The sequence below is a fragment of the Salvelinus sp. IW2-2015 genome, linkage group LG6.1 (assembly GCF_002910315.2).
Source record: "Salvelinus sp. IW2-2015 linkage group LG6.1, ASM291031v2, whole genome shotgun sequence".
In the NCBI taxonomy this organism is placed as follows: Eukaryota; Metazoa; Chordata; class Actinopteri; order Salmoniformes; family Salmonidae; genus Salvelinus; species Salvelinus sp. IW2-2015.
The window spans coordinates 22,843,262-22,868,342 of NC_036845.1; the positions used below are offsets into that span (position 1 = coordinate 22,843,262).

Genomic DNA, 25,081 nt, shown 5'->3' on the forward strand with positions numbered 1-25,081 from the left:
CCCTACGATGCAGGCACTGACAGCGGCTTCACCTTTTCCTCTCCCAACTTTGAGACCATTCCTCAGGACAAAGTCACGCAGGTAAATCTAAAAGAGCCAATGGTTCATCATCATGTTGGTACTGTATGATAGTATCACTATCAGCTTCGGTAATCAATACCAGAAGTGATTATCAATCAATCAATCAATCAATTTTATTTTATATAGCCCTTCGTACATCAGCTAATATCTCGAAGTGCTGTACAGACACCCAGCCTAAAACCCCAAACAGCTAGTAATGCAGGTGTAGAAGCACGGTGGCTAGGAAAAACTCCCTAGAAAGGCCAAAACCTAGGAAGAAACCTAGAGAGGAACCAGGCTATGAGGTGTCTCTTATACACATCTAGATGTGTATAAGAGACAGGGTCTGGGACAGGTAGCGGTTCCATAACCGCAGGCAGAACAGCTGAAACTGGAATAGCAGCAAGGCCAGGCGGACTGGGGACAGCAAGGAGTCACCACGGCCGGTAGTCCCGACGTATGGTCCTAGGGCTCAGGTCCTCCGAGAGAAAGAAAGAGAGAAGGAGAAAATTAGAGAGAGCCAAGATTTTCAAAATGTTCATAAATGACAAGCATGGTCAAATAATAATCAGGAATAAATCTCAGTTGGCTTTTCATAGCCGATCATTAAGAGTTGAAAACAGCAGGTCTGGGACAGGTAGGGGTTCCGTAACCACAGGCAGAAYAGTTGAAACTGGAATAGCAGCAAGGCCAGGCGGACTGGGGACAGCAAGGTGTCATCATGCCCGGTAGTCCTGACGTATGGTCCTAGGGCTCAGGTTCTCAGAGAGAAAGAGAGAACGAGAGAATTAGAGAGAGCATACTTAAAATTCACACAGGACACTGGATAAGACAGGAGAAGTACTCCAGGTAACCAACTGACCCTAGCCCCCCGACACAAACTACTGCAGCATAAATACTGGAGGCTGAGACAGGAGCGGTCAGGAGACACTGTGGCCCCATCCGAAGAAACCCCCGGACAGGGCCAAATAGGAAGGATATAACCCCACCCACTTTGCCAAAGCACAGCCCCCGCACCACTAGAGGGTAATCCTCAACCACCAACTTACAATCCTGAGACAAGGCCGAGTATAGCCCACAAAGGTCTCCACCACAGCACAAACCAAGGGGGGGCGCCAACCCAGACAGGAAGATCACGTCAGTAACTCAACCCACTCAAGTGACGCACGCCTCCTAGGGACGGCATGAAAGAGCACCAGCAAGCCAGTGACTCAGCCCCTGTAACAGGGTTAGAGGCAGAGAATCCCAGTGGAGAGAGGGGAACCGGCCTGGCAGAGACAGCAAGGGCGGTTCGTTGCTCCAGAGCCTTTCCGTTCACCTTCACACTCCTGGGCCAGGCTACACTCAATCATATGACCTACTGAAGAGATAAGTCTTCAGTAAAGACTTAAAGGTTGAGACCGATTATGACAACTCAACTTGATTTTGTCCTTTCCAGATAACGTCATCTTCTCCTTCTATTACCCCCGTCTGAAGAATCTGCCCCCCATGGGCAAGGTCACCCTGACAAAGATCAACAGCAACCAGATCATCAGCATACTCATGGAGCCCACCCAGTTCAACCGGACTGGCAATGAGATTGCGGACTCTCTCATAAGTAATCAAGTAATCATGTAAGAAACAAATACAGTGAAAATGCATAAATAATATCTATTGGATATCTTCCAATCCTAACCCTCTGATCGAAAAAAAAAAATAAACATAATAAATATTATGATCTAAGATTTCTCACATTTAGCACTGTTAAAATGAAAGGAGAGAGCAAAGAATTGGTGCTGGCCATCTGGCAAAACATAGAGGAAATCTGTAGTAAATCGGATCCATTGTGCAACAGCATTGACATGGAGTCAGCAAGTTCTGGTCCTCTGAACCCATGGCAACCAGGCAACAAACAGGAGGCCAAAGGCATTGGAAGTTTCCTGCCACTCAGCACGTTCGGAGTGTTTGTAATGGAACCAAAATACGATGTCAACTCGAGCCTTGCTTTTATTTCCATGTTCCATCCTTCTGCTTTTCTAATTATCCAAAAAGCCTCAATCTGTGATAGATATCAACATTTTACAAGGTCATAGCTTTGTAGGTGGGGGCTTGGCAAATCACATGATTTAAAAAACAAAGTCAAGTTATTCTAATTGAATTATTCAATAAAAGTCCATCCAGACTTAAACTGCAGTATAGCCACAATAGCCAGGAATGTACAGTTACATAAGAGCTTTCGATACACAAAAGCATACACTGAGTATACCAAACAGGAGTTCCTAATGTAAACCAAACATGTAATGTTTTCGCCAGTATTACAGCTATATTTTACATAGCACTTAGAAATATTGTATAAATATTTGATCTGTTTTTCAGAAAATTTACTTAAAGTTTAGTACCAGCCAATAAATCAAGTCTTCCCCTTTTATATGAAATGGTGTTGGGTGGCTTAGCTGAATCAGTCCTTTTAACCTATGCCTGAGGGCATATACGTGTGTGGCATGCTATAACTCTAACAGACCACCACACACACACAAAGGGGCACTAGAGCTTGGCTGGAAGAAGGCTCACTGAATTCATATCAACCCTTACTGCTTGCTGCATGCTCAAGTGTTCCAGGTCTCTTGTATCTGGGCTCTTGCAATTCAAGTGTTTGCTTAAATAATGTCTTCATGGATATTGCTAACAGAGTCTCTGGTGTCCTTCCCACTAGATTCCACCCCTCTGGACTGCGAGGTGTCTGTATGGTCACCCTGTGCTAAGGCAAATGCGGAGACTCAGGTGTGCGCAACAGAACACGCTACATCCACCTACAACCAGCTAACTATTGGGTAGTCTGCCCCCCACTGGAAGAGGAGAAGAAATGCATCTCTAACAACTGCTTATGTCTGGCCAACAGGAGTAAGAAACAGAAAAGAAGAGGCCATGCAAGACGACGAAAGATACGTCCGTCATCTCCACTGGAGAAGCCCAAGCTGTAAAGATAAACCCTTTTCTCTCTGGGCCTCCTAGTGTATTCACTGGGAACATCGGAGGGTGGTGAAGGGAGGAATGCTCATAGTAATGGCTGGAATGGAATAGATGGAACGGTATCAAGCACTTGGAAACCATGTTTTTGATGCCGTTCCATTAACTCCAGTTGGCAGGAAAGATGGGAAAGCCACTGGAAAAGCCACTGGGAAAGATTTATAAATGGGTCACAGACAGGCAATTATTGGGAAGCCAGAGGAATGAAGAGGTTGTCTTGAAACTTTCCCCATAGGCCTAGTTTCTCCTTGTGATTGATGTACTCCTACGTCATTGGGTTATCTGTGGTAGCTATCCATTAGTCTGCAAATGGAGGATGAATCATAAGTTCTAGATGATAAGGCAGTCAAGAGTTGCCAAAACCTCAGAGAACAGGGAAATCATGGTGCGTCAATGGATCCAGTACTTGCAATAGACCAGATTGGAGTTCAGAATTGCATTGTAAGATGCAGTTCAATTACAACTACTGTCCTAAACATTGTGCAGTGTGCATTGAAGTGTTTACAGATAAAGCATTATTTTCCATGATGATCTCTACTACAGAGAGTATATTTATTTACAGAATTTTGACCTGTACAGTATCAAGCAGTAGAAATACCATACTCAATCGTGCCATTCAGGTAATCAGAGAGAAATCGCTAAGTTAATTTGTGTGTCTGTATTTAAGTCCAGAAAACTAAATACATGTAAGCCGATTGTAATTTTATTTTTGATTGAAGTAAAGCTAAAATATAACATACAATTGACAAAATAAATCATGCAACACAACATACACCACAGCATAAAATAGGGCTATGAAGCACACCGATCTCAAAGGACTGTCCCTTTCATCAAAAGCTTTGTTACTCATTGACGTCATTTGCTATATATGCCAAAGCTTTCAAAAGTCAAAGCTGACATACTGTATCAAGCCATGTCCCATGATAAGATAATGCCAAAGTGTCAATTACAATGTAGCACAAATTAGCTATTCCCTAGAAAACCCCTAAGCTACAGAAAACCAAAGAAATAAACTGACTCCAGAAATTCTAAGCAATAGCAATCATAACCTACATCTTGGCCATTGGTGGCTTTCGCTTCATATATATTCCTGGTTGTTTCTCAAGTTGGTCTTAATTCAAACCAATGACAACTGATGGAAAATGACTGGGAAAAGTAACAGGAAAAAGAGAAAGACAGGTTCTTGGCTTTTGATAAATGGCAGTCTTTGCGAGTAGGTTTCACGATGGTACAGTGAACATTAGTTAATAAGTGAACTATTTCATGTTTCTTTATCAATACATGTAGGCGTCTACTACTTGCCAGGCTTATCAGTTTCTCTGTTGGCCTTGGGTACCCCCTCAAACTCACAGTTTGGCTGGTCAGTCGCAGCAACAGCAGGTGTACATTTTCACACCAGAGACGCCTGCACACGAGCAACCATAAGGCTCATTATATTAATTTAAGTTGGTCACATCTTGTATGTCAAAATGAATGTGAGGGGCATTGGGCTGTGGATGCTGTGTTACCTAGTGCTGACGGCTGCTATGTACTTTGATCTGGGTGAGCAGGAGGAGAAATGCCTCATCGAGGAGATTCCAGGCGACATGCTGGTCACAGGTGAGTTCTATGGGCAGTTGGAAAAGAGGACACAGTTCTGCATGGTTGAATTTCACTGTGCTGTATCTCAGCCACCTATCAGAAAAACACAAAACAGTTAAATGGATTAGCAGGGATCATGATGAAGTCATCCAGGAGGCATATGAAATGTGATATTCTAATAGTATTTACATCTGGAGAGGGACAGGCAAAATCTACTCATTTGCAAAATCTACTGTTTATGTAATAATGGTTTAACCCCAAGCAATCTAAAGCACACTGAGTTGTAATAAAACACTTAGAATATTGCCTTATACTGTCTGTGTTGTGTTTTTCTCAGGTTATTTTCTTTTGGAGAATTGGGATGCAAAAAATAACCTTAACTCCCCTCATCTTGGCCTCACTATCACTGTGCGAGATCCAAACCATGATGTACGTAGGTTTACAGAGCAGTTTACTACCCAGCCCACTCCCTAAACAAAAACATATGTTTGCTTGTCCTGATTACCTAAAACTATTCCTTAAACAGAGAGAACATACTCTTCATCTTTTTCTCCTCTTTGGTTCCAGATACTGATGAAAAAAAGATATGGCAGATTTGGAAAATTCACATTCACATCCCACGCTTCTGGCCCACATTGGTTGTGCATGCAGTCCAACTCAACAAGGTTTTCAGTTTTCGCCGGTGAAAGGCTGGTGAGTTCATCCACACTTATACTTTGAATGCATGGAGTCTGCTGGACTGTGTTTGTATTTATTATGGATCCCATTAACTGCTGCCAAGGCAGATTTAAGGCAGTTCATACCATTTTAAAAACATTACAATACATTCACAGATTTTAGAACACACTGTGTGCCCTCAGGCCCCTATTCCACCACATATCTACAGTTCTAAATCCATGTGTGTGTGTGTGTATAGTGCGTATGTTATCGTATGTGTGTGTATGCATGTGTCTGTGCCTATGTTTATTTTTGCTTCACAGTCCCAGCTGTTTCATAAGGTATTTTTTATCTGTTGTTCAAATCAAATTGTACTGCTTGCATCAGTTACTTGATGTGGAATAGAGTTCCATGTAGAAATAGCTCTATGTAGTACTGTGTGCCTCCCATAGTCTGTTCTGGACTTGGGGACTGTGAAGAGACCTCTTGTGGCATGTCTTATAGGGTATGCATGGGTGTCTGAGCTGTGTGCTAGTAGTTCAAACAGACAGCTCGGTGCATTCAACATGTTAATACCTCTCATAAATACAAGTAGTGATGAAGTCAATCTCTCCTCCACTTTGAGCCAGGAGAGATTGATATGCATATTGTTATTATTAGCTCCCTGTGTACATTCAAGGGCCAGCCGTGCTGCCGTGTTCTGAGCCAATTGCGATTTTCCTAAGTCATTTTTGTGGCACCTGACCACATGACTGAACAGTAGTCAAGGTGCGACAAAACTAGGGCCTATAGGACCTGCCTTGTTGATCGTGTTGTTAAGAAGGCAGAGCAGCACTTTATTATGGACAGACTTCTCACCATCTTAGCTATTGTTGTATCAATATGCTTTGACCATGACAGTTTACAATCCATGGTTACTCCAAGCAGTGTTGTCATCTCAACTTGCTCAATAGACACTCTGGTTTTACTCAAAGTCAGTGGCATATCGTTAGTAAAGATTGAAAAAATCAAAGGGGCCTAAACAGCTACCCTAGGGAATTCCTGATTCTACCTGGATTATGTTTGAGAGGCTTCCATTAACCCCTCTGGGATATTCGGGACGCTAGCATCCCACCTCAACAACAGCCAGTGAAATTGCAGGGCACCACATTAAAAACAACAGAAATCCCATAATTAAAATTCCTCAAACATACAAGTATTTTACACCATTTTAAAGATAAACTTGTTGTAAATCCAGCCACAGTGTCTGATTTCAAAAAGGCTTTACGACGAAAGCACGCCAAACGATTATGTTAGGTCAGCACCTAGTCACAGAAAAACACAGCCATTTTCCAGCCAATGAGAGGAGTCACAAAAAGCAGAAATAGAGATAAAATGAATCACTAACCTTTGATAATCTTAATCAGATGACACTCATAGTGTCACGCCCTGGCCTTAGTATTCTTTGTTTTCTTTATTATTTTAGTTAGGTCAGGGTGTGACATGGGGAATGTTTGTGTTTTGGGTGGTTATATGGTAAAGGGGGTGTTGGGTTTAGTGTATGGGTTTGTGTTGAGTGAATGTTTCTAGGTATGTCTATGGTTGAGTGTATGTTTCTAGGTATGTCTATGGTTGCCTGAGTGGTTCTCAATCAGAGACAGATGTCTTTCATTTGTCTCTGATTGGGAGCCATATTTAAGGCAGCCATRGGCATCATGCATTTGTGGGTAATTGTCTATGTCTGTGTCTATGTTGCATGTTTTTGCACTTAGTCATTTATAGCTTCACGTTCGTCTATTTGTTTTTTGTTTAGTTTTTCTTCTTCTAAATAAAGAGAAGATGTATTTTTCACACGCTGCGCCTTGGTCCTCTCTCTCTCCCTTTGACGATCGTGACACATAGGACTTCATGTTACACAATACATGTATGTTTTGTTTGATAAAGTTCATATTTATATCCAAAAATCTTGTTTTGCCTCCAAAACATCCGGTGATTTTGCAGAGAGCCACATCAATTTACAGAAATACTCATAATAAACATTGCTAAAAGATACAATTGTTATGCATGTAATTATAGATAAACTTCTCCTTAATGCAATCGCTGTGTCAGATTTCAAAAAAAAAAATTGGCAAAAGCACACCATGCAATAATCCGAGTACGGCGCTCAGACAGAAAAAACAAGCCATACAGATACCCGCCATGTTGTGGAGTCGACAGAAGTCAGAAATAGCATTATAAATATTCACTTACCTTTGATGATCTTCATCAGAATGCACTCCCAGTTCCACAATAAATGTTTGTTTTGTTCGATAAAGTCCATCATTTATGTCCAAATACCTCCTTTTTGTTCGCACGTTTAGTACACAAATCCAAACTCAGGAGGCGCTGGCAAGTTCAGGCGAAAGTTCAGACGAAAAGTCATATTACAGTTCGTAGAAACATATCAAACAAAGTATAGAATCAATCTTTAGGATGTTTTTATCATAAATCTTCAATAATGTTTCAACCGGAGAATTCCTTTGTCTGTAGAAATGCAATGGAACGCAGCTAACTCTCACGGGAGGAAGCGAGACTGAGCTGGTGGCACTCTGCCAGACCCCTGGCTCAATCAGCTCTCATTCCCCCCTCCTTCACAGTAGAAGCATCAAACAAGGTTCTAAAGACTGTTGACATCTAGTGGAAGCCTTAGGATGTGCAATATGAATCCATAGACACTGTATATTCGATAGACAATGACTTGAAAAACTACAAACCTCAGATTTCCCACATCCTGGTTGGATTTTTTCTCAGGTTTTTGCCTGCCATATGAGTTCTGTTATACTCACAGACATCATTCAAAGAGTTTTAGAAACTTCAGAGTGTTTTCTATCCAAATCTACTAATTATATGCATATTCTAGCTTTTCGGACTGAGTAGCAGGCAGTTTACTCTGGGCACATTTTTATCCAAGCTACTCAATACTGCCCCCCAGTCCCAAAGAAGTTAAAGAACACCCTCTGTGTTCTGTTAGACAAGTAACTCTTTATCCACATTATAGCAGGGGTGTAAAAGCCATAACACATACGTTTTTCCAGCAGCAGACTATGATCGATAATGTCAAAAGCTGCACTGAAGTCTAACAAGACTTAATTTTATCATCAATTTCTCTCAGCTAATCATCAGTCATTTGTGTAAGTTATGTTGCTGCTCCACAACCATTACTGAACAATGTTCTGATATCTCCATCGCAGAGGATTCATTTTGATGTTCAGATGGGAGAGCACTCCATTGACCCCAGTGTTGAGAGACACAAAGACACAGTCCAGACCATGGAGTACAGCCTGGAGCACCTGAGGGACCAGATCCTATACATCACCAGGCAGCAAGACTTCCAGAGGGTAAACCCTACAGTCTTGTCAACAATGCAAAGTATCACACACATAGGAAATAATCACAAACAAACACTTTATGAAAGAGTCATTTTCAAAAATTCTGAACAAAGCAGACTAGTATTTTGATCAGAACTACAGATGCATTGTTTGATGAAGACAACAAATATTGCATTGAGCTACTATGCCTGCCCTATTCAACTAAGAACGGTCCAAAATTAACTGTCCACCACTACTTTTTTAATTCACAGGAAAGAGAGGAGACTTTCCGTCAGATCAGTGAAGAAACCAATGGGAAAGTTTTGTGGTGGGCTGTTGTGCAGACTTCCGTTCTACTATCAGTTGGATTTTGGCAAATCAAAAGACTGAAAGACTTCTTGATTGCAAAGAAGTTGGTTTGATATGCTTGGCTTTAGGGCAGGATTTATATATTGCAGTACAATGCAAAGTGGCTACTAGAGTCAACGGCTATTCCAAAACTAGACTTACATCAAGTGCTGATGCATCTATTTTACTGTACATTCTTCTTGAGACAATGTATGGATTAATAAAAATGTGCTTTGTTTAATCTTACACACCTATGCTATTTTGTATTATTATTACTTGACTGTAATTTCTATGAATTATAACACACATTCTTTTTTATGGACGTAGATTTCTATCAATATTTTGTAAATATATACGTTTTGAGTCACAAACAAAAGAGATGTTGTGCAAATACAGAATTAAACATACACTACCATTCAAAAGTTTGCGGTCACTTAGAAATGACCTTGTTTTTGAAAATATATATATTTTTTATCCATAAAAATATCATCAAATTGATCAGAACTACAGTGTAGACATTGTTAATGTTGTAAATGACTATTGTAGCTGGAAACGGCAGATTTTTTTATGGAATATCTACATAGGGGTACAGAGGCCCATTATCAGCAGCCATCACTCCTGTGTTCCAATGGCATGTTGTGTTAGCTAATCCAAGTTTATAATTTTAAAAGTCTAATTGATCATTAGAAAACCCATTTGCAATTATGTTAGCACAGCTGAGAACTATGCATACAGTCTCCACGTCAACAGTGAAGAGGCGACTCCGGGATGCTGGCCTTCTAGGCAATGTTCCTCTGTGCTATTTTGCCCAACTTAATCTTTTATTTTTATTGGCCAGTCTGAGATATGGCTTTTTCTTTGCAACTCGGCCGAGAAGGCCAGCATCCCGGAGTCGCCTCTTCACTGTTGAAGTTGAGACTGATGTTTTGCGGGTACTATTTAATGAAGCTGCCAGTTGAGGACTTGTGAGGCGTCTGTTTCTCAAACTAGACACTCTAACGTACTTGTCCTCTTGCTCAGTTTTGTACTGGGGCCTCCCACTCCTCTTTCTATTTTGGTTAGAGCCAGTTGGCACTGTTCTGTGAAGGGAGTAGTACACAGCGTTGTACGAGATCTTCAGTKTCTTGGCAATTTCTCGCATGGAATAGCCTTCATTTCTCAGAAAAAGAATAGACTGACGACTTTCGGAAGAAGGTTCTTTGTTTCTAGCCATTTTGAGCCTGTAATCGAACCCACAAAGGCTGATGCTCCAGATACTCAACTAGTCTAAAGAAGGCCAGTTTTATTGCATCTTTAATCAGAACAACAGTTTCCAGCTGTGCTAACAAAATTGCAAAAGGCTTTTCTAATGATCAATTAGCCTTTTAAAATAATAAACTTCGATTAGCAAACACAATGTGCCATTGGAACACAGGAGTGATGGTTGCTGATAATGGGCTTCTGTACGCCTACGTAGATTTTCCATTTTCCACTGCATTAGTCATTCACAACATGAACAATGTCTACACTGTTTTTCTGATCAATTTGATGTGATTTTAATGTACAAAAAAATGTGCTTTTCTTTCAAAAACAAGGACATTTCTAAGTGACCCCAAACTTTTGAACGGTAGTGTATGTAATGATCCAAAAGCAAATGAGTCATCATTAACAAAAACAAATTATGATTAGCAAATAAATGCAAATGTTTTTTTCTGGTTAACACAACATCATTTAGAAACATATATCTTAATTTGCAAACACAACAGTGGTCAAAAATATGTTTTTGTGAATGTCAACATTTGTGACTCCAAAGATTTCATTTGTGACCCGCATCTTACTTCTTTGTATTACATTACATTTGTGAGTTGTGAGAAAGCAAAGGAGGAAAGGAAAGGGAACTAAGAAAGGAGAATAAGCCAGGGAAGGAAAGAGAGCAAGGAAAGGAGGAGAGAAATGGAAGTTAGGGAAGGAAAGGGAGAAAGAAAGAAATGGAGGAAAGAAAGCTAAGGTCAGAGGAAAGGAAAAGGTTAGAAAGGAGGAGAGAAATGGAAGTTAGGGAAGGAAAGGGAGAAAGAAAGAAATGGAGGAAAGAAAGCTAAGGTCAGAGGAAAGGAAAAGGTTAGAAAGGATAGGAGGAAAGAAAGCTAGGAAAGCAAAGGATGGGAGGAACAGAAGGAAAGGGATCAAGGTAAGCAAGCTAGGAAAGGAGGAAAGTAATATAGGAAAGGAGGAAAGGGTAATTGTGATATATTTTAATCTCGTTTTTATTAGAACTGAGGATGTCCTACTCTGGATCCCATATGTCTGCTTAAACTGATCTGTAAAATGTAACTTACAAATATATGAGGCCATTCACAAATATGTGAAGCAACTCTCAAATGGGAGTCAACTCACAAATGTAATGCAAGTCATAAATATGTAAAATGTAGGTCACAAATGTAATCTGTGGAGTCACAAATCTTGTCATATTCACAAAAACATATTTGACCACTGTTGTGTTGAATTTGTTTTTGTTAATGATGACTAATTTGCTTTTGGATATTGACATATGTTTGTTTAACCAAATGGCATATTTACAGACTGTGAATTTTATTTAAAAGTTGCATTCTATATTTGCACAACATTTTTTGTTTGTGACTCACTACTTATATATTTTTAACATTTTGATAGAAATCTATCTCCATATTTTTACCCAAAACGTCAATGATGAAGTAGCCAGCCAATCAGAAAGCGATCCAAAATCAAAACAAACCGAAAATCTGAAGCTAGTTAGTAGCTAGCTAAAGCCAGTAAAACGACACGGAAAGTCTTGTGAAAGCTTGCTAATTCCACAGAGAAACAAAAGGCCATTATGTAAGTCAGATGTTGATCAGTCTTCAATAAAATACCCGTTACTTTGAGTAGATAGCTGTACCGGGGCAGCTAGGTAACGTTAGCTATTCTTTCTAGCCAACGTTAGCGCAAACTAGCTAGCTAAATTAGTCTAGGTAGCAAGCAATCTGCTTTGGCTGATCTGTGCGACTTGAGGGCAAGAAAATAGAATATATTAATTTCTAGCTATGTCATAGTCTTATCTAATGATTTTACTACCTAACATTAACATTTTGCTAATATCTTAGCTAGCTGTAGAAAATGCCTCACTGGATCTGCTGTAACTCCTGCTTCAACCTCCCTGGTCCTGACTGCCAACTAGCTGTTGCCAGCTGTGGTCATGTCATCTGCAACGTGTGTTTTCAGAAAGGTAGCAAGTTCAGTCTCTATTTGATTGTGCTAATGCACCCTGTTATGTCTCTTGTGAAATTAAGTTCAACATATCATTGCCTAACTACTGATGATATAGGCCTAACGTCATATGAACGAAAAATATATTACTTTGTCAGTTTGCTGCAGTTCTGTCTTTTCAAAACAGTTACAGGCTAAACTTGAAAACACTGTCCTCTGCTGGTCTTTGTCTGATGTTACAGAGAGATTTTGGCCAAAATAGAAAATGCTCCATGCAGTTTGAAAGCCTCCTAGTAGTGTAATATTCCGCTATTCTATTGTATATGGTATTGTTCCAATAAACACATTTTCATTTTTCTTTCAGGCAAGCAAGGGGAATGCATGATATGTAAAGCAAAATGTCAAGTTACTCCTCTCTCAGACAAAGTAAGCAGCGATATCTTATACATCTGTTTATTATAATTTAACCTTTATTTAACTGGCAAGGCTCATAAACAAATCAATTTGATGGCATACATAAGTCTATTTGATGGTAGCCATAACTTTACAATCTTGACATTCACAGAGTAGTGCAGAAGTGAAGGCCCTCTTCTCTGACATCAATTCTGTTGCAACCAAACACTTCACAGAGATAAGCAAGGTATTGCTCTTGATGCTCATAGGCAAATAAGTCATTATTGATAGTAATTTTCAAACACAGAAAGGCTGTACTGCATGTTTAAAAACAACATATATATCTACCCTATTACTGTAGGTGTTACTATTCCAGGCAAGGCACCAAAAGAGGCTGTTGGTGCATTACCAGAATAGGGTAAGAGGGACATTTAGTCGTACCTCTTATTATTATTATTATTATTAAACCAATAATAGTTTAGAGGTAGCTCATATCTTGTGGTGTTACAATCTCAAACATCTGCGCAAATTTTTTCCCAACCCATTTAGAATGAAAAGTTAGAAGACGTTTTACTCAAGATGAAGCAAGAAATTCAGCAAATGTCCAAGTAAGAATGCAAATCATTAGCATAATTCAGTACCACATACAGTGCCTTCAGGAAGTATTCACATCCCTTGACTTTTCCCACATTTTGTTGACTTACAGCCTGAATTTAAAATGTATTCAATTGAGCTTTTTGTAGTGATGCACTGATATTACATTTTTGGTCGATACCGATATTCGATATTTTCCTTGCCCCCAAAAAACGATACCGATAACCAATATTTAACATTTTAGAGGCCTTTTAAGCATTCTAGTATAGTTAAATAGTTAACACACCCACATGGACACAGCGGTCTAAGGCACTTCATCTCAGTGCAAGAGGTGTCACTGCAGTCCCTGGTTTGAATCCAGGCTGTATCACATCCGTTTGTAATTGGGAGTCCCATAGGGCAGCGCACAATTGGCCCAGCGTAGTCCGGGTTGGCTGGGGTGGGCCGTCATTGTAAATAAGAATTAGTTCTTAACTGACTTGCCTAGTTAAATAAAGGTTACACACACACACACATTTTGTTGGCATTTACGTATGTCCTCATTACCAGTAAAACACATTTTTTTCACTTACTTTCTGTGCTGTTTCGTTGTTCATTTGTTCAGTCATTTCATTCTCAACCAGGATTGCATCATACATGTCAAGCAGTGAAGTTTCAGCTCTGTCTGTCCGTGGCCTCTTCCTCGGTGCGCACTGTCACCGGACCGTTTCCATCTTGTCCAGCTGTGTATGTAACATTTCACGTAAACCCTGTTTCTTTCCTGCATCAAAGTAACGGTCCTTGTACATAGCATTGAGCATGGTGGCGACACAGTAAATAGAGAATGTCACCAAATCGCTTGTTCACAGCCTGTGTGAGCAGTTTTGTTGCCGGGGCAAACTGTTGTCAAGGGCAACTGTTTCATTCGCCAATGTGGGCCAGTAAAAACATCCATCTCGTCGGGAAAAGGGGCCAACTTCACTCCATAGAAACTAGTCAGCACTAACATCGCACACTAGCTGCTAGCTAACTGGTTAGCTTAGCATTGACAAAGTCAGAATGGGCATGTTCACTCCACTGTTATGTGACAGAATCGGTGGCGTTAGAATTAGGTATTAGAATACGAATACTACACTGAACAATAATAGAAACACAACATGTAAAGAGTTTGTCCCATGTTTCAAGAGCTGAAAAAAAAGTTCCCAGAAATTTTCCATACGCACATAAAGCATATCACAAATTTTGTGCACATTTGTTTACATCCCTGCCAGTTTTGTTGAGTAGGCGTTTCAATGCCAATGACAGAGGGTATCACGTCTGCTGCAGGCGCAGTTGATTAGCTTATTACTCGAGTCAGTTGTTCGAATGGAGCTAGCTAGTGTGTTCATGTTTTCAAGTTTCAAACATGTTCTCAAATGCCATTGAAATGGCAGTAGTGGTATGACAACCAGCATATTCATGAGCATGCAATACGACTTTCCTCAGTACGAAATCCTCGACGACCCACTGTGCTGTCAGACTCAGCATGCTCATGGAGCTGATATCGCTGGTCCAAATGTCAGTCGTGAAGCTAAAAGCAGTGACGTTATTACTGTGTAACTCTGGTAGGGCCGCATCTGAAAAATAGTACCCCAAAAAATAAGTATACCGGTGCTCGACCAGTCGGTGAAAGCCAACATCACCCACGACAGAACGGTTGATTGTCAAGTGCAATGAATTCCATTATCTTGGCGTTAATGTATTTCGGCTTTGAGTTGTCTCGCTTAAATGTCCTTACTCTTTCAAGTGACTACTCGACTTGTTGACTGATCGACTGATCGATCCACACAGCAGGCATTGTGGGCTAGGTTAAGAATGCTGTGTTGCACGTGTAGCGCAAAATTGTACGTGGCGTCATTACGTCATGAACCTACGTTATATACAAAGATGTTCTCATCTATCTCTGTTACATACATATCATACATATCTCTGTATGCACGTTAGCTTTGACATCGGTTTTGCACATCGGCGTTAAACTAGACATTGGGCCGATACCGATGTTGGCATTTTTAGCTAATATCGTCCGATTCCGATATGTTCACCAATATATCGTGCATCCCTAATTTTCTGTCAATAGCATACACACAATACCCCATAATGTCAAAGTGGAATTATGTTTTTCGAAATGTTAAAACATTTATTAAAGCTGAAATGTCTTGAGTCAATAAGTATTCAAGCCCTTTGTTATGGCAAGCCTAAATAAGTTCAGGAGTAGAAATGTGCTTAACAAGTCCCATAATAAGTTGCATGGACTCACTCTGTGTGCAATAATAGTGTTTAACATTATTTATGAATGACTACCTCATCTCTTTACCCCACACATACAATTATCTGCAAGGTTCCTTAATCAAGCAGTGCATTTAAAACAGATTCAACCACAAAGACCAGGGAGGTTTTCTAAAGTTTTTCCAATGCCTCACAAAGAAGGGCATGTATTTGTAGATGGGTAAAAAAAAAAGCAGACATTGAGCATGGTGATGTTATTAATTACGCTATGGGTGGTGCATCTATACGCCCAGTTACTACAAAGATACAGGTGTCCTTCCTAACTCAGTTGCTGGAGAGGAAGGAAACCGCTCAGGGATTTCATCATGGGCAAACAGTTTAAGAGTTTAATGGCTGTGACAGGAGAATACTAACTACAACATTGTAGTTACGACAATACTAACCTAATTGACAGAGTGAAATTAAGGAAACCTGTACAGAATAAAAATATTCCAAAACATGCATCCTGTTTCCAACAGGCACTAAACTAATACTGCAAAAAATGTGTCAAAGCAATTCACTTTTATTCCTGAATACAAAGTGTTATGTTTGGGTCAAATCAAATACAACACATTACTGAGTATCACTCTCTATATTTTCAAGCATAGTGGTGGCTGCATCATGTTATGGGTATGCTTGTAATCGTTAAGGACTGGGGAGTTTCAGGAATAAAAAGAAACGGAATGGAGCTATGCACAGGCACAATCCTAGAAGAAAACCTGGTTCAGTCTGCTTTACACCAGACACTGGGAGATGAATTCACCTTTCAGAAGGACAATAACCTAAAACACAAAGCCAAATCTACACTAGTTTACCAAAAAGACAGTGAATGTTCGTGAGTGGCCGGAAATCTATGGCAAGACCTGAAAATGGTTGTCCAGCAATGATCAACAACCAATTTTACAGATCTTGAATAATTTTTTAAAGAATAATGTGCAGATGTTCCACAATCCAGGTGTGGAAAGGTCTTAGAGACTTACCCAGAAAGACTCACAGCTGTAATCGCTGCCAAAGGTGCTTCTACAAAGTATTAACTCGGGTGTGAATACTTAAGTAAATTTTATATTTAATTTTCAATACATTTGCAAACATTTTTACAAACACATTGTCACTTTGTCATTATGGGGTATTGCGTGTAGAAGGATGAGAAAAAAAATGAATTTAATACATTTTGAATTCAGGCTGTAACACAACAAAATGTGGAATATGTTGAGGGGTATTAATACTTTCTGAAAGCACTGTATAAACGACTGCTCAGTACAATTTAAAAACGTATATTTTCCAGAAATATTACAGCGCAGAATGCGTATATTGCCAAGCTGGAGAGCACTCTTCAGCATCAAAGGTATTTATCTTTATAGGTGTTACTGCTTTCTACTCACAAGGTGTCACTATTGTCAGCTTTGTTTCTCAAACATGAGACCATGGAGGGCACTCATTTGTTATCAACATATTGTTTATTCAGATGAACCCGTTAGTATTAATGGCACCTTGTGACTCTCTGCTGCTCTCTCCCTCCCTCCGCTGACACTGTCGTGTTCAAAACAACTGGGAACTCGGAAATCTCTGACTTCCGACTTCAGTGCGTTCAAGACAACTGGGAAATGAGAAAAAAACGAGATCCGACTGGGAAAAATAATTTTGAACTGTCACCCAATTCGGAATTCCAAGTTGGAAACTTTGTCATCTTTCTAGAGCTCCGACTTAACGACCAGAAGATCACTGACGTCATGATTTGGCCTTGTTTCCCCCCCCAATTGTCTTGAAAGCACAATGACCATCAGATGCAGGTACCATCAGTCCAGTAAAAGAATAAAGCAAATTATTTAAATTTATGCTCAGCTGTGCCTCGCAAGTGCTACACCAATTGATTTATTTTGTTATCAAAGCTGGAGTTTTGAAATATAATATGGTCTGAGAATAACAATATTGGCAGGCCAGGCATATAATCAATATGCTGTGATAATGTATTAGGTCTACTGCATACACCTCATTTTTATTATGTTAATGTACATTTTTCAACACAACTTAAAAAATATATCTTGAAAAGTTTGGTGACCACTGGCCTAGCTCATATTAGCTTTAGCTGCTGTTTGGTTTTGCCCTGCAGTAGCACACCAGTCTCACCTGAATAAGCCGGGAAGGCTTGTGAACATTATGTCTGAGTGAGCATTTCCATAATCTTTCTTCCTGGGTTCTATGAGTATTAAATGTGACATGCCATGTTATGTGATTTCCCCTCAGGGCAGAAAACATTGAAGTGGATGGCAGGGGTCTGTTTAGGAAAGTATGTGAACCTTTTCAATTCAAATATGGTTAATTTTGACATTGAATTATTGCACTACAAATGCTTACTTTGTTTAATATTCAATTAGATGTTTACCCTGAATCCAAATCATTATTTTATGTTTGTGCCAGTGATGAAGGCTACAGCATACTGAAACGGTCATTGGCTTTAATGATAGAAACGTATGTTTGTACAAACTGAAGTCTTCCTCTCCATTGAACAGCCGGAGATCTCTGGAAGTGTCCAAAGGCTGTCCTTCATCAGTCCTCCACAGGATGGCTGTGTAATAAACATGAAGGGAGACAGAGAGCTGGTTTCAAGCGCAGGGCGCAGCAGGTGTTTATTGCAAAGGACTACAGGAGGAGGCAGGTAGCTGGGTCCAGGGGCAGGCAGGTGGTCATACACAGGGGGTCCAAAATGGAAACAGTACAGGCAGGGAAAAGGCTAGTAACATAATCCAGCAGATCAGGCACTAGGTAGATAACAGGAAATCCGATAGGCTAAAGTAAAGGCAGGGAATAGGCAAAAGGCGTCGTTAGTGAGGCAGGCAAAACCTATCATACACAGGAGGCGTAAATCACAGAAAACCCAGCGCTCTGAAAGATGTGTGTCACAAAATAAACAACACTTCACAGTGATGGGGTGCAAAGAACTGAACTAAATGGTGTGTGGTAATGACATACAGGTGTGTGAACAGGTGATTCGAATTCAGGTGATTGGCATCTGGAGAGTGAGCTGCGTTCAGGGGATCTAGGTGTTTGAGAGTGTGAGCTGCGTTCAGGGGATCTACGTGTTTGAGAGTGTGAGTTGGTAGCAGAAGTTGCAGGCTGGATGGGTATATCTGCTACACCACTGTACACACACACAAATAATTGTTCTATATAGTGCCAAATAATGGTTCTTTGATTTGTAACTATAGTGGATCCCTTTTTGTTGCTGTTCCCTTTTTTGAAAGTTCTAAATGGAACTTCTGTGGTGCTATAAATAACTTTTTAATAAGGGAAAAATCTAAGAACCATTTGGAGAACCATAACGTTTTTTTAAATTCTGGTTAGCCATATTATATATTATTGTATTAATTCACAAGTTGAATCAGGTGTGCTAGCTCTGGAACGGCTGTGGATCCCCGAAGAGAGAATTGAGAACCACTGATTTAGTCAACTGTTCTCAATTGACATAAGGCCTTGCAATAACATAACACAACAGATTAGATAAACTGGAATGACGCTCTCACTCACGGTTGCACAAAAGAGCTGTGAGCAAACCACGTCCCAAAGTATTCTAATGAGCTACCGCCCCTACATTTTAATTATCGCTAAAAGGTTAAAGAACCCTTTTCTGAACTGCAAAAAAAACAATGAACGGTTCAAAGAGTTCTTTAAGTCATTATGGTTCCACATATAACCATCACCCTTACCAAAGAACCCTAGAGGAAACCTCTTGTCTAAGTGTGTACTCTACTCATAGACAGTCAGACAGATAGATACCCGTGGAGCTGTTCACTGCTAACATAACAGCACAACGCTTCAATGGATTCAACTTCTGGATGTTTCCGTTTGTGGTTAGTAGACTCTTCTATGAGTCTGACTGTAAGCACTATGTGTGAGTTTTAGCATATTTAGGGTGTTGCTGAACTTGTGGTGTATAAATTCTAAATATTGTATCTTTAGGTACCGTCTTAGATCGATTGACCAATCAGAACACCCTGGTCAACCACTCAGCTCGCTCGGTCACTGTCAGGTATCACTTGTTATAATCAGATCATTATCATAACCTTAAGATTTATACACCAGTGTGCCTTGACACAATAAAATAACTTTGATACCTTGCATTATTTCCTCCCAGCCATCTGGCAGAGCTGCAAATGACCCCTAACCTGCCTTATCGTAGGGACACAGGGTGGGAGACGTCCATATTCAAGCCCCCGTCGGCCTACGGACACCCCTTCATGTCCTCCCTGTCCATGTCCTCTCTGGGGGCCACCTGCCCTCCACCGTAACACCGCCAAGCACCAGCCATCATGATGGCACACGGAGACATCTCTGATCCACTTCAATGCTCTGCACGAGTGACTTAGCTGCAGTATCAAATCACTTGGTAATGGTTGAACTCTTCACTGTGGAGAGATGAGCTGTGGAATAGGAAGTATTGGGTCCTGAAATTGAATCCACTACACAGGGTTAAGAAGAGGTTTGAACTGTTGGGTGTGTTTGTACTGTTGCCTGTACATTGTCATTTTAATGGCTACATACAGTATTATTTAATTGGTTCATTGAAGTTTGTCACAATAACAAATACATTTTTTACAACACAATCAAATGGATCTCTCAATATTGAATTGGCCAGTAAACCTGAAATCACAAAATCTGTACTGTAACTACTATACCACTGAGTCATCAATCATTAACAAACCACTCATCTGATTGGCATTTTTAGAGGCTGTGATTTGCAGTATAATTCGCTGACAGCCACAGTGAGTCCAACTGCCAAGCATTCCATTAGCCCCCAGCATGACTCACCCAGGACCAGCTTTGCTCTCTCTCCTGCTGCCTGTCCCCCCCCCCCCCCCCCCCAGGTATTGGTCAATTAATCATAAAGGCACCGTGTGAAGAGCTGTGGGCAGCAAAATTGTGTTATTTCTTCAATAGCTTGCCTAAAATAGCAGATATGATACATGATAACAACCTCAATGGCCGTTTGATTGGTTTGAGCCCCGTGGGCAGGAAATCTACTTTTTATGAGCATTTTGCCTTTTATGAGCATCGCAACTGCTTTTAGGATTTATAGAAAGCTGTAGTTTGCGGGTAACATTACATTGCGGGATGAGTGTTAGATTGGACTGCCTTAGTAAGAGGGCAGTTATGGAGCATATTGACTCAGAAAGCTACACTTCCTTCTCAATCGCCATCTGTTACCAGTGACCTGCTACCTTTCAGGGAAAAAATATAGGAGACCTTGGAAGCACATTATGATTATTTCCTGTGGTTTCAATGTTTCCTTAAAGCTTTTAACAGACTTATGATGAGATGGAATAATGACACCCTGAAGTCAGTGGGTGCTTAACCAGTCATGGAGGGAGATGGGCCATTCATTTACATGTACGCAGGCATTTCTGGATGCAAATGAAGCATGATGATGCACAGGAAGCATGGCAGGAACATGGATCTGATCTGGCAGAACAAAGTCTTCTGTAGGCCGATGAACCCCAAAAAAATACATTGATTGTCTTATTAGAATTCAGTCTAAAACTATTTTCCTGCCAAAACAAAAACTATTATGTACAGGTCCCTTGGCAGAATTTTCAAAGTACCACCTATCCTCAACTTGGACACATGCGGTTCTTTTCAGTGAATTGTAAATGCCCAAAAACTTTTGCTGATAATTTGTTTCTGCCTGTGCACAGCGAATTAAATGTCCATTCACATTGATTGGCAGCTGATTTTCCACTTAATGAGTCATGCTAAATACCTGTGGTGTGCACCCTGTGATGAGTCCTGAGTCCTGCTTGCCTACGGAGCTGTGAGGGAACGGCACCTCCGTACCTTCAGGCTCTGATCAGGCCTACACAAACAAGGGCACTGCGTTCATCCACCTCTGGCCTGCTCGCCTCCCTACCTCTGAGGAAGTACAGTTCCCGCTCAGCCCAGTCAAAACTGTTCGCTGCTCTGGCCCCCAATGGTGGAACAAACTCCCTCACGACGCCAGTCAGCGGAGTCAATCACCACCTTCCGGAGACACCTGAAACCCCACCTCTTTAAGGAATACCTAGGATAGGATAAAGTAATCCTTCTAACCCCCCCCCACTTAAAAGAGTTAGATGCACTATTGTAAAGTGGTTGTTCCACTGGATATCATAAGGTGAATGCACCAATTTGTAAGTCGCTCTGAATAAGAGCGTCTGCTAAATGACTTAAATGTAATGTAAATGTAATGAGTAAAGTGGAGCCACAAGATGTGCTCTATATTGGACACACGTACACATAGTACACAAACATAATCACATGCACAGTGTGGAATGGATATATATCTCCCCCCCACCCCCCACACAGTATGCATACATACACCAGATACAGTTGAAGTCAGAAGTTTACATACACCTTAGCCATACATTTAAACTCAGTATTTCAACATTCCTGACATTTAATCCTTGTAAGAAATTCCCTGTTTTAGGTCAGTTAGGATCACCACTTTATTTTAAGAATGTGAAATGTCAGAATAATAGTAGAGAGAATTATTTATTTCAGCTTTTATTTCATTCAACACATTCCCAGTGGGTCAGAAGTTTACATACACTCAATTAGTATTTGGTAGCATTGCCTTTAAATTGTTTAACTTGGGGCAAACTTTTCAGGTAGCCTTCCATAAGCTTCCCACAATAAGTTGGATGAATTTTGGCCCATTCCACCTGACAGAGCTGGTGTAACTGAGTCAGGTTTTTAGGCCTCCTTGCTTGCACACACTTTTTCAGTTCTGCCCACACATTTTCTATGGGATTGAGGTCAGGGCTTTGTGATGGCCACTCCAATACCTTGACTTTGTTCTCCTTAAGCCATTGTGCCACAACTTTGGAAGTATGCTTGGGGTCATTGTCCATTTGGAAACCCATTTGCGACCAAGCTTTAACTTCCTGACTGATGTCTTGAGATGTTGCTTCAATATATCCCTCATGATGCCATCTATTTTGTGAAGTGCACCAGTCCCTCCTGCAGCAAAGCACCCCCCCAACATGATGCTGCCACCACCGTGCTTCACGGATGGTATGGTGTTCTTCGGCTTGCAAGCCTCCCCCTTTTTCCTCCAAACATAACGATGGTCATTATGGGCAAACAGTTCTATTTTTGTTTCATCTGACCAGAGGACATATCTCCAAAAAGTATGATCTTTGTCCCCATGTGCAGTTGCAAACCGTAGTCTGGCTTTTTTATGACGGTTTTGGAGCAGTGGCTTCTTCCTTGCTGAACGGCCTTTCAGGTATGTCGATATAGGACTTGTTTTACTGTGGATATAGATACTTTTGTACCTTTTCCTCCAGCATCTTCACATGGTCCTTTGCTGTTGTTCTGGGATTGATTTGCACTTTTCGCACCAAATTACGTTAATCTCTAGGAGACAGAACACGTCTACTTCCTGAGCGGTATGACATCTGCGTGGTCCCATGGTGTTTATACTTGTGTAATATTGTTTGTACAGATGAACGCGGTACCTTCAGGCGTTTGGAAATTGCTCCCAAGGATGAACCAGACTTGTAGAGGTCTCCCATTTTTTTCTGAGGTCTTGGCTGATTTCTTTTGAGTTTTCCATGATGTCAAGCAAAGAGGCACTGAGTTTGAAGGTAGGCCTTGAAATACATCCACAGGTACACCTCCAATTGACTCAAATTATTATGTCAATTAGCCTATCAGAAGCTTCTAAAGCCATGACATAATTTTCTGGAATTTCCCAAGCTGTTTAAAGGCACAGTCAACTTAGTGTATGTAAACTTCTGACCCACTGGAATTGTGATACAGTGAATTATAAGTGAAATAATCTGTCTGTAAACAATTGTTGGAAAAATTACTTGTCATGCACAAAGTAGATGTCCTAACTGACTTGCCAAAACTATAGTTTGTTAACAAGAAATGTGTGGAGTGGTTGAAAAATGAGTTTTAGTGACTCCAACCTAAGTGTATGTAAACTTCCGACTTCAACTGTACATACACTTGGTGCCCCTATCTCACTCAGAGGTGACAGGCTACAGACTATCATGTTGGGTTTGGCACACCCTGATCTGTTTCACCTGTCTTTGTGCTTGTCTCCACCCATCCTCCAGGTGTCGCCCATCTTCCCCATTATCCCCAGTGTATTTATACCTGTGTTTTCTGTTTGTTGCCAGTTCGTTTTGTTCGTCAAGCTTACCAGCAGTTTTCCCCTTGCTCCTGTATTTCTATTTCCTGTTTTCCTCATTGTGACCATTCTGCCTGCCCTGAGCCTGCCTGTTGTTCTATACCTTGTCACACCACCCTGGTTTACTGACCTCTGCCTGCCCTTGACCTGTCGTTTTGCCTGCCCCCTGTTCTCGTAATAAACTTTTGTTACTTCGACACTGTCTGCATCTGGGTCTTCTCCTGAATTGTGATAGGGTTAGGAAAAACCTTATCCCCTCTTGCTTCTGGGGTAAATCTGTTGTAGATTTAAACAATAGGAACTTTACTTTCCTACTACAGCTTCAGATCTATATTAGTCAGAGGTCCCCAATGTGCCAAGCAGACACAAAATCGGCAATCTAAGGGACGTAGGCATAAGGCCTACATATGGCTGACTACAGCTTGATGAGCCTCTCTTAGGCCAATCATTGAATTCCCCCCTCATGGAGACGTGTTTCATTTATATTCAGCTGAGATTGAACAATGCCTTAATTGTGTTGCACAGATGCACAGAGTACATTATTCGCTTCACAACAAGACATGCAATAAAGAGGAGTTGAAAGGGAGCGTGTTAAAAGCATAGTCAGACAAAATAGTTAGATTACTAAAACAAGATAATACAGACTTGGGCATGTTGTACCCGCATTGGGCCCTGTGTAGTGGAATTTCTGACTCGAAGACAAAAACTGTCAAGGGTCATAATCTGGACCTGTCTAAAAATGTAGTCACAGTTTTCAGGCCATTATATACAACTCATAACAAGCCCATAGCACTCATCACTACTTCATGACACTGCTAATTTGTCTCTTTTCCACAGCATAAATTACATTTTACTTAACCAATTTGTTGACTAACAAAGATATTAGAGCAGTAAGCATGTTTATAAAATGATCATTACTGATAACAGAATGTAATAGGAAAACCATTAGTTGTGTAGCTTGTCATGATGTGCCTGTCCAGACAGGTATCTTTGTATAATCTGTGTTTTCTATGTTGCCCACAGCAACATGCACCATTTTGGTAGCTTTCATGGTTGTGAATGGCCACAATTTAGAAGGAATCAGGTGTGAACAGATGCTATTGTACATGAGAAATGTGCATGAACACTTTGAGCTTCACTGTTAATTTTGTGTTAAAGAGAGGCAGAAAGAAATCTAAATCAGTGTGTTCTCTCTCCCTGTATGGCTGTAGGGCTTACAAATTAGTTATGCCACTTCAGAAAGGAAAATACAACTTTCTGATGGTGGGAGCAAAGATTTCACAGTGTGTCCACAAATATGGGCATATCTGCATTTTAAAATGAAATTACATTTAATTTGCTCCAGTCTTCAAACTCTTATCACAAAAAAGCATTTTGTTCTCATATGATTACAGAAAGACTTATTGCAAATAAATGATTCTCTTTGCCCACATTTGCTGTTCAGGATAAACACTCGGATCAC

The 25,081-nt window shown here is 40.6% G+C and overlaps 2 protein-coding genes across 2 annotated transcripts; both read left to right on the plus strand.

The window, feature by feature from the left end:
- Positions 1-1,534: 1,534 nt before the first annotated feature.
- Positions 1,535-9,224, plus strand: si:ch211-255i20.3 (transmembrane emp24 domain-containing protein 11). The gene is made up of 7 exons (XM_070444093.1): positions 1,535-1,673; positions 2,753-2,820; positions 2,939-4,665; positions 4,985-5,076; positions 5,215-5,340; positions 8,514-8,660; positions 8,903-9,224. The coding sequence occupies exons 3-7, from the start codon at positions 4,536-4,538 to the stop codon at positions 9,050-9,052; spliced, it is 645 nt and encodes a 214-aa protein (XP_070300194.1). The 5' UTR covers positions 1,535-1,673; positions 2,753-2,820; positions 2,939-4,535; the 3' UTR covers positions 9,053-9,224.
- Positions 9,225-11,734: 2,510 nt separating this feature from the next.
- On the plus strand, positions 11,735-19,735 carry LOC139027808 (probable E3 SUMO-protein ligase RNF212). The gene is made up of 7 exons (XM_070443769.1): positions 11,735-12,198; positions 12,544-12,605; positions 12,745-12,819; positions 12,934-12,990; positions 13,122-13,180; positions 16,735-16,794; positions 19,582-19,735. The coding sequence occupies exons 1-7, from the start codon at positions 12,090-12,092 to the stop codon at positions 19,733-19,735; spliced, it is 576 nt and encodes a 191-aa protein (XP_070299870.1). The 5' UTR covers positions 11,735-12,089.
- Positions 19,736-25,081: the final 5,346 nt, after the last annotated feature.